This window comes from Schistocerca gregaria, chromosome 2 (genome assembly GCF_023897955.1).
Source record: "Schistocerca gregaria isolate iqSchGreg1 chromosome 2, iqSchGreg1.2, whole genome shotgun sequence".
NCBI lineage: Eukaryota > Metazoa > Arthropoda > Insecta > Orthoptera > Acrididae > Schistocerca > Schistocerca gregaria.
Window position 1 is genome coordinate 773989235 of NC_064921.1, and position 15296 is coordinate 774004530.

The following is a 15296-nucleotide window of genomic DNA, read 5'->3' on the forward strand; positions in this document are numbered from 1 at the left end:
TCGTTTTTTCCACGCGCTATTCGAGTCTTGAACGGTCGAGAAATAGTGTGAAGTTGGTTCGGTAAACGCTCTGCAAGACACTTTATTACGAACTGGCGAGTACTCATCTGGGCGGTGTAAATGGACTATACTGATTCTGGAGGCATAAGAATGTCGCCATAAGATGGATTTTACATCGGATAGATGAAGCAGGAAATAAAGACGTAGGACAGAATAATGTGCAAAACAGTTATCAGGTATAGCTTGATGAATTCAGATAAGTGTAGTGCTTTTTTTTAAATCAGGAAGTACTTTTAACACAGAGGAGATACGGTTGGCACGTAATGTTTCAGTTATCTCCGAAATCGTTGAGAGTAAAATACGTGTTTACCTGCTGTATTCTTTCAGTCTGGTTCCAGCTACCACCTGTTAACAACGTGCGTTTCCTCGTGAGGCCCCCTGCAGATAGACTATGTTACGTTGCCCAATGGTCGTTGACCCGTTCGCAGTGGTTGTCGTAAACGTTGGATTCGACAGAGGTGGGTGCTGAGGAATAGTGGGTGCTTAAAAAAAAAATGGAAATGAGCGAATGGCGTCAGTGAGCGGAAGTTCCCAGGCGGGAAGTTCGGCCGCCAAGTGCAAGTCTTACTGAGTGCGACGCCACAGTGGGCGATTTGCACGTCGACAATGGGGATGAAATGATCATGAGGACAGCACAACAGCCAGTCCCCGAAGCGAGAAAATCTCCACCCTAGCCAGGAATCGAACCCGGGCCCCCTTGCATGGCCGTCCAACGCGCTGACCATTCAGCTCTTGGGGCAGGCACTTAAAAAGAGCCGCCCGTTGTGGCCGAGCGGTTCTAGGCGCTTCAGTCTGGAACCGCGCGACCGCTACTGTCGCAGGTTCGAATCCTGCCTCGGGCATGGATGTGTGTGATGTCCTTAGGATAGTTATGTTTAAGTAGTTCTAACTTCTAGGGGACTGGAATGAGATTTTCACTCTGCAGCGGAGTGTGCGCTGGTATGATACTTCCTGACAGATTAAAACTGTGTGCCGGACCTAGACTCGAACTCGGGACCTTTGCCTTTCACGGGCAAGTGCTCTACCAACTGAGCTGGGTAAAGCACGACTCACGCCCCGTCCTCACAGCTTTACTTCTGCCAGTACCTCGTCGCCTACCTTCGAAACTTAACAGAAGCTCTCCTGTGAACCATGCAGAACTAGCACTCCTGAAAGAAAGGATATTGTGGAGACATGGCTTAGCCACAGCCTGGGGAATGTGCTAGTTCTTTCAGGAGTGCTAGTTCTGCATGGGTCGCAGGAGAGCTTCTGTTAAATTTGGGAGGTAGGAGACGAGGTACTGGCAGAAGTAAAGCTGTGAGGACGGGGCGTGAGTCGTGCTTGGGTAGCTCAGTTGGTAGAGCACTTGCCCGCGAATGGGAAAGGTCCCGAGTTCGCGTCTCTGTCGGGAAAACAGTATTAATCTGCCAGGAAGTTTCTAGGGGACTGATGACCTCAGATGTTAAGTTCCATAGTGCTCAGAGCCATTTCAACCATTTTTTTGCTTAAAAAGAAAGCGGAAGTGATTGGAAGGACAAGTAATCTGTATGGTACAATGACTTTCCTCAACCTGGAACAGCAACTTGTAGAGAGACCATTAGTCAGAGTCGTTACACATAATCACAATAGAGAGAAATTGATGTTACCCGTGCTGAGGCCTCGGCTGCTTCTTCTAGTTGATTGTGCTGTCTCCATTGCGGCGTCTTCTTATGCCAGCTCGGTGGTGAAGCTACGTGCACAAGCAGCGGGATGTGTGTACTCGAGCCAGCCGCGGATTGGCGAGGCCGTCACACGGTTTCCTGCCAACGTTGAGACCCGTTCTGCCTGGTGTGGTATCGACACTTTACGACACCACAGGACACAATGAATGTGTCCACATACACTTACCTCATCGATTTTGTACACAACTGGGACCTGAAGTGGCTATTTGGAACCATAACTGTCTGAGGCGTGGTTGTTGAGCCTGGTGAATGACATGTGGTTGTTTGCTGATGGTGTTGCAGAGCGTAGCATGCTGGTGCCGCTCTTGCTGGCCATAGCGACGAGTCTCAGGACGGCTGCCGGCTTGGAGTGTCCGCTGACGCCGAAGAACGTCAGCTGCAGCGACCAGGTAAACAGACCTCCAACTCTGCCTCACCTCATATCTGCGTAACCTACTTGTACCTAAGTAGTATCGTCTCTCAAGCTCTTCTTCTTCATCTTCTTCCTCTTTTTCATCTTTGACGTCACCCAGCTTGTAATAGACATATGTGAGGTCGCTATGTACGGATACTGAGATGTGCATTTAGGCAGCCTCGATACTAATAGTGCCATCACAAGGTCACACGATTTTAAGCTCTTAAGTGTCAGTCAGGGACAGAGTGAATGGATGGAGGGAACGATGGGGGAGAAGCGGTTATTATGCCACATACTCTGTTAGTCGGCGATTCGCTAAGAGCGATGTTTCAGACTTCAACGTTTTATAAGACTGTACGCCCACGGCGCTATAGAGCTCCTTGTGAGCGATGATAACATAGCATTACTGTGAGTGTAATAGCATCATAGAGATACCTATGAAGATTTTATAAGAGTTACAGGAGCAGGGGTCCTTATGACTGACTGATCTCATCTTGGAACGCCAGTCAGCAAGTTGTTGCTACACTATGTGCTAAAAAGTATCCGGACACGTTGTAAGTAGGCTGTTTAGGTTTTTATGTTGGAAACGCCATCTAGCACTCTGTATGAAAATCACTGGTTGTGCTGTGTGCAGTCTGTGACTGGTGGGCATTGTTGAAATAGTCGCTATTGTAGTGTTGGGCAGTTGGCTGTTAACAGCGCGTAGCGTTGCGCAGTTGGAGGTGAGCCGCCAGCAGTGGTGGATGTGGGGAGAGAGATGGCAGAATTTTAAGAGCGGACGATCTGGACGTGTGTCCACCAGAAAGAGTAAATCTGTAATACTGGATATCATGAACTGAGACATATATTATGACTTTTGAACACTATTAAGGTAAATTCATTGTTTGTTCTCTAACAAAATCTTTCATTTGCTAACTATGCCTCAGTAGTTAGTGCCTTCAGTAGTTAGAATATTTTATTCAGCTTGCAGTATTGGCGCACGCTGTATCGCAGTAGTTTGAGTATGGAAGATTTTTGTGATGTAAGTGATTCATGAAAGGTATAGGCTATTGTTAGTCAGGGCTATTCTTTTTTAGGGATTTTTGAAAGTTAGATTGCGTTGCGCTAAAAATATTGTGTGTCAGTTTAGTGTTGATCAGAATAAGTAAAGAGAGTAATGTCTGAGTATGTTCAGTTTTGCTCAGCTGTTTGAAAATCAAATAATGTAAGATGTTTATCAGCCCACCCATTCATTAATTTTTCTAAGGGAACGTTTAAACGTGGATGAAAATGACACAAGTTCGTGGTGCCCTCCATCGTTAATGCGGAATTCAATATGGTGTTGGCCCACCCTTAGCCTTGATGACAGCTACCACCCTCGCAGGCACACGTTCAATGAGGTGAGGGAAGGTTTCTTGAGGAATGGCAGCCCATTCTTCACGGAGTGCTGCACTGAGGAGAGGTATCGTTGTCGGTCGGTGAGGCCTGGCACGAAGTCCAAAATATCCCAAAGGTGGTGTATAGGATTCTGTGCAGGCAGTCCATTACAGGGATGTTATTGTCGTCTAGCTACTCAGCCACAGGCCGTGCATTATGAAAAGGTGCTCGATCGTGTTGAAAGATGCAATCGCCATCCCCAAATTACTCTACATCAGTGGGAAACTACAACGTGCTTAAAACATCAATCTAGGCCTACGCTGTGATAGTGCCGCGCAAAACAGCAAGGAGATCACGCACCCTCCATGAAAAACACGACCACACCATAACACCAACGCCTCCGTATTTTATTGTTGGCGCTACACATGCTGGCAGATGATGTTCGCCGGGCATTCGCCATACACACACCCTGCCATCGGGACGTCACATTGTGTACCATGATTCTTCACTCCACACAACGTTTTCCCACTGTTCAATCGTCCATTGTTTACGCTCCTTACACAAAGCAAGGCGTCGTTTCTCATTTACCGGCGTGATGTGTGGCTTATGAGCAGCCGCTCGACCATGAAATCCAAGTTTTCTCACCTCCCGCCTGTCATAGTACTTGCAGTGGATTCTGATGCAGTTTGGAATTCCTATGTGATGATCTGGATAGATATATGCCTATTACACATTAATGCCCTCTTCAACTGTCGGCGGTCTCTGTCAGTCAACAGATGAGGTCGGCCTTTACGCTTTTGTGCTGTACGTCTCCCTTCACGTTTCCACTTTACTGTCACATCGGAAACAGTGGTCTTAGGGATGTTTAGTAGTGTGGAAATCTCGGGTACATGCGTATGACTCAAGTGACTCCTAATCACCCGACGAAGTTCATAGTCCATGAGTTCCACGGAGCGCCCCATTCTGCTCTCTCGCGATGTCTAATGACTACTGAGGTCGCTGATATGGATTACATGGCAGCAGGTAGCAGCACAATGAACGTAATATGAAGAACGTATGTTGTTGGAGGTGTCTGGATACTTTTGATCACATACTATATGTCGCTAATGCGGGCAGCTCAAAGCAAGGGGGAGCTAACAGCCACCACCGTGTTTTCCGAAGATATACGTCTGTACTGTATGGTTTAATGTTAGTGTTACGGAGTTAAAATTGTTGTCTATTCGGCTACACGGGTGAGGTCTACTCAGGAGGATACAGTCATCAGGAGAAACAAAACTGGAATTCTGTAGGGTGGAGCGTGAAATATTGGAGCCTTTAATCGAGCATAGAGGTTACAGAACTTCAAGTTACAAGCTACATTTGGTCTGAATTTGTAAAATATAGTGGCAGGAAGAACATGCTTTCTCGTCAGCTGAGCACCCAAAAATTATCAACGCAAAACCACCCACGGGTAATGTAGTTTCAATACTGAGCACAAAGCAAGACCGCGGGCAAAAAAACGTACCTACTATCTGGCTTCGATCACGTTGTAATCTCCCCCCTCCTTCCTAATTCCAGCCGCGCGGTCTGGGCGCCTTACCACGGTTCGCGTGGCTCCCCACTTTGGATGTTCGAGTCCTCCCTCGGGTATGGGTGTGTGTGTTGTTCTTAGCGTAAGTTAGTTTAAGTTAGATTAAGTAGTGTGTAAGCCTAGGGACCAATGACCTCAGCGGTTTGGTCCCTCAGGAAAAAAATCCATCTAATGTCCACATTAGTATTTTATGAAGATTTGAGAGGATCAAAGAATACAATAAAATTTCTAATTTACTTAGCTTGTAATATAGATATGACTCCAGTTCTTCTTGTGTAGGGATCTGATTCTTGAAGCTGAAAATGTCAGATTTTAGATCCTCATGGCTGGATTGAACTAAATAAATTTGATTATTGTTCTTGCAGAAATTATGTTTTTACTTTAATCTATTTTCTCACATTTCAGTATATCATACAGTCTTTTGACTTTTCAAATTAACAAAGCCGAAATTACATTATTCGCACAAAATACAAAAATGCATCCGATCACATCAGAGACATGCTTTCGACTCTCACACTCTGCGGAAATAACAATATTCCAAAGGGTTTACAATTTTTCTTGACAAATGAATCCCTACTAGTTTTCGTTATATTAATAATTTATATTATTATTTCATAAATGAATCCAGAAGTAAACATAAAACAGTACAGGATTGTGTGGTTAATAATAAATTCTAAGTGTGCCAATAGTTCGTAATTTCAAATGTGTCTAAGAAATAATTTTAACTGTACATTCAGAACTAGTACTTATCGACTATAACATCGAGTCTAAAAAAAATCGCAAAGTAATTCATTTTCACAAATTTTAGCTTGAAATATAACATACTATGTATAAAATTATATGAAAGTATTCAGAAATCAACTCAGATAATACTGACCTTTCCAAAATTCGAAAAATAATACTGATATCGATACCGACTATTGAGGAAAAGTAATGCTAGAGGTGTCGGCAGTAGGTGCTATTACCATAAAGCGTGTGCAGGTATCGCCTGCTGCGAATGGTGATGGGAATGTAGGATGGCGGAAAAGCTGATTCGTGGAGCCAATAAGAACATTTTGGTTTCAAGAGCGGGCGAAACAGGTATTGCATTTTTCACATTCTTTAGCGTAGTACGTATAGTTAGTTCAATGGAACTGAAGTTTCGTGGAGAAACACAGATACAAAAAACACATAATAAATGATTTAACACAAGTGATATTATATTCTTGGGGATGTGACCTGTCTAAGCAGAAAAACAAGATTTTATTTTTATGGTACACATATTTCGCTTCATCGTATTCAAGAAACGCCATGTATTACAGCCCACTAATGACAAGGAAGCTAAACAGGTGTAGCAAAAACAAACGGCCTTTTATTTATTTACATACAAGGGCAATATCTCTAACAAAATAAAAATACAGAAACAAGGAAATAATTCCAGAAAACATGAAAATAATAACACCAGAATCTTATTGAAACCAGAACGTCACTCTTCGACTTGTACACTATGGCTGCAGTCTCCCTACAACCCACAAATAAACGCTCCTTTTTGGCTGTATCTTCCGCGTCACACTCATTTCAACAAGTAACTTTCAAAAGGTTTTTTGCACTCTCTGGTTCCACGAGGAGGTCTCCTTAAGGCCGGCCAGTTGTCTTCGATGCTGTTTGAGTGTGGAACCGTTTCCCGATCCTTAAATATCAGTTTATAGTTGACAGTAAATGCTTGTACCCTTCATCGTTCAACCTTTTGTACAACCTAAAACAGTCGGAAGTGACAGCCTTTCCTGGAAGGAAGTACCTGCTGATGAAGGATGCACCTTCTGCGTTACATTTGGGAACAACTTTGAAAAAAACACTGATGGGTTCCTCTTTGGATTTTCCCGAACACCCTCCTTCCTGTTTTTTTCTGTTCTCCCCTCCGTATTTTCTTCTTCCGAACACAGCCTCGTCACCACCACGTTTCTGACTTTCGTTGGTTGACCCAGCGACAAGCTAATTGTAGAATTTTGCGATGCTCAGCTTGCTTCCCTCAAGCCACGAATTTTTTCTAATGCTGTAACTAATCCTCTGATCACTCTTTTTGCAGCTCCACTGCTCCCCATGTTTACCTTCTGTACGACAAATAAGGTTCATATCACAACCACATTTTTCACACTTATTACTACTGGCTATAAAAGCGGGCGACGTACACCATTTCTCTACATTGCCTTCGTGTTCCATAAGGACAAGATTCCTGTTGCGAACTCGTTCGGAGGCCATAGCAGAAAACACAATGGAGCCAGATCGAATTGTCCACTCAAAAGAGGCTGAAGTCACCTTTTTCGGTATTTTTCATTGTCTACTTAGAACAACACCAAATGCAGCATTATCATGTATCGGTTGTTCTTACAAGACAATTGGAGACGAACTCAAGTCCGAAAATTAAAAGATAACAACTCTGAAAATAAATGCGCTTGACTAAAATTTTTCTTTGGATTAGGGTGAAATAGTGCCCGTCATGCAGAACCACCTCAGTCGATGTGATCTGATCGGAGGAGTCTGTGCGACGCAGAAAAAACTATTAATGGAATTACATTAATACACATTTATCACTGCCAGTACTGTTACAGGTTGACAGACATCACTCTTACATAGGCTTTGGGCTACGCTACGTCTCAGAAGGACAACATAAGCAGTTTTCCACCTTTCGCATTCGTTGGGTTCGCCAACTCCAGGGAAACTATGGTCTCTGAACGTAGCGTAGGCCTCGAGCTATGCTACAGGTCAGTCTGTCACCACAACCAATGTTTTGCTTTCACATTTGGTGACATCGTTAAGTCACAATGAAACTGTCGCATTCCCACCTAATCTAGACATTGCTAGGCTACAAGTCATAACAAAAACACCAATATGCTGTAACACCAAAAACTCAAGAAAGGAGCCGAGCGGTTGTAGACGCTACAGACTGGAACCGCGGGACCGCTACGGTCGCAGGTTCGAATCCTGCTTCAGGCATGGATGTATGTGATGTCCTTAGGTTAGTTAGGTTTAAGTAGTTCTAAGTTCTAGGGGACTGTGACCTCAGAAGTTAAGTCCCATAGTGGTCAGAGCCATTTGAACCATTTTTTGAACTCAAGAAAGGGTTGTCTACAGAAGGCATGTAATTTATCTCTCATTGGAGCCAAAACTCACTTCTGTACAGAATTTACCTCCAGTTACAATGTCACGAATCAAAAATGTCCGTATTTTAGACATGCCCTCAATAACTTCAACATAAACAACTCAAACTGCCAATGTACATCGGTAACAGAAACGCCAAAATGTAACACAAACAGAAAATTAATAAAGGGCCGTCCATAAAGTGTGAATTATTCGGAGCAATGTGACACCAACACAACATTCCATATGCCACAAATCAAGTTTTAAACTAATGTAGCTACGCAGAAAAGGCCTTTATGGCACATACTGACAGAAACATGTAATAGGCTGACAAGCCACATCCTGAGAGCTGAAGCGATGGCTCATATGTTCATGGAAGGAGTGTGGATGGACGGATGAATGTTGTAGAGCGACGCAAGGCTTAACTGCATTAAGCATATTCAAATGAATGCAAGTTGCAGATATGAAGAGACTTGCACTAGATAAGCTAGCGTGGAAAGCGACATCAGACCAGTCTTCGACTTATTGATTACACCAGCAACACCTCTTCTACTCATATATGAGAATATGTAGGGACTTCAAATGACACGACGAACCGTCTCGTTCTGCATATGGATTCAAACCCAGGTCATGCAGACTGAGCAAACTTTTCGTGACTGACGGAAACTAACAGTCATTCCTAACTATGCATACAGAGAGTGATATTCCTCGATTTTACACAGTTTCAGTTGGCAAATATCAACTTTAAATGACTTAACGTAACCATTTTTAACGGACGGGAATTCCTACCCAGCATCTGTTGTCCCTGTTAACGAATTACGAGAGATGTTAAACATTGCTTCTTCACAAGTAACTTACTTGAAATGCCTTGAGTCAAAGCTTTCTGTTGGACAGGGATTCGAACCCAGAACCTAATCAGACTGCTATCGAAGCACAATCAACTGTGCATATCGGATTTTCACGGCAGTAAATAGGTGTTATAACTGAAATGTCGAGGCGAAACATTAATTTTTTCCTTCCCAGTACTCCAACCCGACATCTATCGCTGTTATATTCTAGAGAAAGCGAACGTTAAACATGGGTCTGTTACACCAGCAGCGACATGTGAGCATGTTTGAACTAGAAATATTATGACGAAGAGTTCAGTGCTGACTGCGAATCGAACACCACACATATCGTTGTTGACTGCACACAAAGAGACGTCAGCTACCGAATTTTTCTCCACCAGCAGCCTTGAACTGATAGTTATCTCGCAAATATTTCTGTGTCTCACTGAGAGTCAAAAACGTCAGCTATCGTTAGTGTTGACCACGATTGAAAGTGCATTAAGTATCAAAATTATTATCCACCAACAGATAGGTGTTTCCATGCTAGAGCTTGATAATACATGCTGAAAACTTAAGTGCTGCGCCAGGATTAGAACCCATTCACGCGAAATATGTGGAGATGTTGAAGAATCTGCAGTTTTGAACAAGCAACAAATTGTAGTCGAGCTGTATTGTCACGAAGGGATCAAATTCCGCGTTAAGGGCGGTCTGAGTTGCATTCCCAGCTCACAACCAATTTTATCGACGTACAGAAGCTCAAATAAAAGATGGAATAAGCGTCCTGTACCCTACATAACGTTTGTTTCGTCACCAGAAATAAATAACTAGTATAATAATGGTTACTGAAGATAGAGTTTCTACATGTCGCCACACCTGACTTTATTGTAGTGTAACGTAACGCTACTTGGTAGAGACGGAATATCATGATTAATGTGAATTTCAGACAACAGTGCCATTTTACCTTCTTCACTTGGCGTAGCCAGAAGAGAATAGAATCTGTCTCCCCCTATCATAAGTCATCGACAGAAGTTAGAATAGAACCCAGACCATAAGTATATAGAGCTATTATCAATCCAACAGATCACCGAATACTCCGTTTATAACGCCGATGCGCCACAGTGGATAAGCATTCTGACGCACAGGCTCCCTGTTAGTGGTTTGCAGCATGTTCAGTACATTCATTTACTTGGTTGACCGAATCGCCATGAACTACCTGCCTCAGTTACCCAGTGCATACATTCGCCTCTATTTTGTAATCATCGACATAAAATGACGTAACTGCGACCTACACAGAACTGCCAACAGTGTATGATGCAGAAATTTAAATAGGAAGTGTTCCTTTCCACTTGAGCTATTCTATTGCGCTATCTGTTTGTTGAAAACGTCGTGCAGAGCCAAAGAAAATCTGTAACTGTCTGTCTCTGAGAAGTCTAGATCAGGCCATATGCATTATCCTCACAGCACTGTGGAATGCGGAAGTTCTGGAGGTGCCATAACTACGTGTCAGCTAGTAGCGTAATGGTAAGCATCTTGCATTGTACACGAGATGTCGCACTGCTAAATATTTAAAACGCAATTCTGCTGTCTGCTGAAGTTATCGATCTAATGGAGCTTTGGACATAATTCCCTTCATTTCTCAACCTAAAATAGTCGCGTGTGGAAAGAGGGCTATCTTCCACGACGTTTTGTTCTTTTCAGGTTTAATAGACGGCCAGCTGCAGATGCATCTCGAAACTTTTGTATCATATATGGGGAGAGTGCATCGTGCCAAAATACGTCAGAAAAGTATTTTCTACATTAGCTGTCGTGTGTCAGTGGCATTTTATTCTTCATCAAACCGTGCTTGACAGCTTTAACTCAGAACAAGTTTTCTACATGCTTGCAATCAATAAACTACATGTGCATTGTCAGACTGTTATAGATAACATCAGAGAATTCGCATATATCGTTGATGATTAATTTCTCTCACATGGTAACTAATGTTTTAACAACACTAAAAGAAACCATACAAAAATTGTGCACTGTACTGTAAGAAATGAAATAAAGCTACCCATGATAACCTTATGACGAAAGTCTATTTAATAAAACTGAGTATCTGTACACGAGTGTGCCTCTATTGGCACGAATTACTAAAAGTCTACTCACTTAGATTTCGATTGAGTCTGTGCTTAAGTGGTATGCTGTATCATACTCAAGAGGTATGCAAATGTGGCATTTCATATATATAAAATTATGTGTTCCTAGAAACCCAACATTTGCTTGTCAGCAGCGGGAAAAGGCGTTACCTGTAGTGCAGCATTGTAAGTTTTTCACCATTCCACTATGAACCGAAAGTATTTTCTTACGATTTCCTTATCGATGTTTGATCTGACTGCTTGTAGCTCTTTCATAGAAGGGATGAAAACTTCTGCGTCGGCGAGACTGCAACCGCGAACCATAACAGACTCTTTTTCACAGGTTAGCACGTAACCACAGAGCTAGCGAAGAGGTATGCATTTTGGTTTCCTCTTACGAGGCCAATATTGAGTAAAACATGTAAACAGCTATTTAAAGGACGACATTAATTGCGATTTCCACGTGCAACGACTATCCTGGACCGAAAACCGTAAATTTACAAACATTTGCTACACTTCAAACGATAATAACTCAATTATTCAATGGAAATGACAGGAAAAATCAAGTGAATTTCGAGGCTTAATTCCGTGCACACCAGGAAGTAACTCGTCGATCACAGAGTTGCCAAACATACCTTTCTGTGTTTCCAAATTTCAGTTACAGTACCAGCAGAAAGAAGACGAACCGATGTGAGCCTACACAGGACTGGGAAATGACTACAGCTGACGTCTCAAAGACGCAGCTGCTATGGCCTGGAATACGTAATGCGTCTGATTCGCATTTCTGTAACAAGGTTAGGGGCTGGAGCGTAGTTACTAATAATACTCAGAACTGACTGCAAACTAAGCCTCATAAATCAGTAACTCTCAGAGTTGTTTAAAACTAAAAAGAATGAGAGAGAGAGAGAGAGAGAGAGTAAAAAAGTTTTGTACAGTAATTGGATCATGGTATGTAAAGAAATCTTTCTTTAAAATTACACGTTCCACATCATTACAAAATGTCGTATTCATGATCTATGGAACAAGTATTGTTGTTGTTGTTGTTGTTGTTGTTGTTGTAGTCTTCAGTCGAGAGACTGGTTTGATGCAGCTCTCCATCCTACTATATCCTGTGCAAGCTTCATCATCTCCCAGTACCTACTGCAACCTACATCCTACTGTATCTGTTTAGTGTATTCATCTCTAGGTCTCCCTCAACAATTTTTACCCTCCACGCTGCCCTCCAATGTTAAATGTGTGATCCCTTGATGCCTCAGAACATGTCCTACCAACTGGTCGCTTCTTCTTGTCACGTTGTGCCACAAACTCCTCCCCAATTCTATTCAGTACCTCCTCATTAGTTGATCTACCCATCTAATATTCAGCATTCTTCTGTAGCACCACATTTCAAAAGCTTCTATTCTCTTCTTGGACAAACCATTTATCGTCCATGTTTCACTTCCATACATGGCTACACTCCATACAAATACTTTCAGAAACGACTTCCTGACACCTAAATCTGTACTCGATGTTAACAAATTTCTCTTCTTCAGAAACGCTTTCCTTCCCATTGCCAGTCTACATTTTATATCCTCTCTACTTCGACCATCATCAGTTATTTTGCTCCCCAAATAGCAAACCTCCTCTACTACTTTAAGTGTCTCATTTCCTAATCTAATACCCTCAACATCACCCTACTTAATTCGACTGCATTCCATTACCATCGTTTTGCTTTTGTTGATGTTCATCTTGTATCCTCCCTTCAACTGCTCTTCCAAGTCCTTTGCTGTCTCTGACAGAATTACAATGTCATCGGCGAACCTCAAAGTTTTTATTTCTTCTCCATGAATTTTAATACCTACTCCAAATTTTTCTTTTGTTTCCTTCACTGCTTGCTCAGTATACAGATTGAATAACATCGGGGCTACAAACCTGTCTCACTCCCTTCCCAACCACTGCTTTCCTTTCATGCCCCTCAACTCTTATAACTGCCATTTGGTTGCTATACAAATTTTAAATAGCCTTTCGCTCCCTATATTTTACCCCTGCCACCTTTAGAATTTGAAAGAGAGTATTCCAGTCAACATTGTCAAAAGCTTTCTCTAAATCTACAAATGCTAGACATGTAGGTTTGCCTTTACTTAATCTTTCTTCTAAGATAAGTCGTAAGGTCAGTATTGCCTCACGTGTTCCAATATTTCTACGGAATCCAAACTGATCTTCCCCGACTGTAAAGAATTCGCGTTAGTATTTTGCAGCTGTAGTTCGGTAATTTTCACATCTGCCATCACCTGCTTTCTTTGGGATTTGAATTATTATATTCGTCTTGAAGCCTGAGGGTATTTCGCCTGTCACATACATCTTGCTTACCAGATGGTTGAGTTTTGTCAGGTCTTGCTCACCCAAGGCCGTCAGTAGTTCTAAAGGAATGTTGTCTACTCCCGGGGCCTTGTTTCAACTTAGATATTTCAGTGCTCTGTCAAACTCTTCACGCAGTATCGTATCTCCCATTTCATTTTCATCTACATCCTCTTCCATTTCCTTAAGATTGTCCTGAGGTACGTCGCCCTTGTTAGACCCTCTATATACTCCTTCCACCTTTCTGCTTCCCCTTCTTTGCTTGGAACTGGGTTTCCATCTGAGCTCTTTATGTTCATACAAGTAGTCCCCTTTTCTCCAAAGGTCTCTTTAATTTTCCTGTAGGCAGTATCTATCTTACCCCTAGTGAGATAAGCCTCTACATCCTTACATTTTCCCTCTAGCCATCCCTGCTTAGTCATTTTGCACTTCCTGGTGATCTTATTTTTGAGTCGTTTGTATTCCTTTTTGCCTGTTTCATTTACCGCATTTTTATGTTTTCTCCTTTCATCAATTAACTTTAATATTTTTTCTGTTACCCAAGCATTTCTACTAGCCCTCGTCTTATTACCTACTTGATCCTCTGCTGCCTTCACTACTTCATTCCCAAAAGCTACCCATTCTCCTTCTACTGTACTTATTTACCCCATTTCTGTCAGTTGTTCCATTATGCTCTCCCTGAAAATCTGTACAATCTCTGGTTTAGTCAGTTTATCCCGGTCTCCTTATATTCCTATCTTTTTGCAGTTTCTTCAGTTTTAACATACAGTACATAACCAATAGAGTGTGGTCAGAGTCCACATCTGCCCCTGTAACTGTCTCACAATTTAAAACCTGATTCCTAAATCTCTGTCTTACCATTATATAATCTATCTGATACCTTGTAGTATCTCCAGGATTCATCCATGTATACAACCTTCTTTTATGATTCTGGAACCAAGTGTTAGCTATGATTAAGTTATGCTCTCAGCAAAATTGTACCAGATGGCCTCCTCTTTCATTTCTTGCCCCCAATCCATATTCACCTACTATGTTTCCATCTCTCCCTTTTCCTATTCTTGAATTCCAGTCACCCATGACTATTAAATTTTCGTCTCCCTTCACTACCTGAAGAATTTCTTTTAACTCATCGTACATTTCATCAATTACTTCATCATCTGGAGAGCTAGTTGGCATATAAACTTGTACTACTGTTGTAGGCGTGGGCTTCGTGTCTATCTTGGCCACAATAATGCGTTCGCTATGGTGTTTGTGGTAGCTTACCCGCACTCCTATTTTTTAATTCATTATTAAACCTACTCCTGCATTACCTCTATTTGATTTTGTATTTATAACCCTGTATTCACCTGACCAAAAGTCTTGTTCTCCTGTCACCGAACTGCCAGGTCAGTCAATCATCCAGACTGTTGCCCGTGCAACTACTGAAAAGGCTGCTGCCCCTCTTCAGGAACCACACGTTTGTCTGGCCTCTCAACAGATACCCCTCCGTTGTGGTTGCACCTATGGTACGGCCATCTGTATCATTGAGGCACGTAATCCTTCCCACCAATGGCAAGGTCCATGGTTCATCGAGGGGGGGGACTAGTATTAATCTAATCTAATCTAATCATATAATTTTACTAACTAGTTATGGAGAGTCATGAAGTATCGAAATTTTCGCCAATATCAGTAACCAAATCTGAACTTGAAAATAAAAAAGACGACAGTTTTTGTAATAAACTGGGATTCCTATGGAGACACTTTCGTCCCTGTTAACTAACCACGACAGATGTCTGATATACCTCCATTCGGAAGTAACAAAGTGTGCATGCATTTAAAGAT

The 15296-nt window shown here is 42.2% G+C and overlaps 1 protein-coding gene across 1 annotated transcript in view; it reads left to right on the forward strand.

Annotated features, from left to right (window-relative positions):
• Positions 1-15296, forward strand: part of LOC126335969 (uncharacterized) — a 301475-nt gene that overhangs the window by 86828 nt on the left and 199351 nt on the right. Inside the window, exon 2 of the mRNA XM_049999446.1 lies at positions 2043-2149. Coding sequence (XP_049855403.1) covers positions 2051-2149 — 99 coding nt within the window. The 5' untranslated portion in view covers positions 2043-2050. The remainder of the gene's footprint in view (positions 1-2042; positions 2150-15296) is intronic.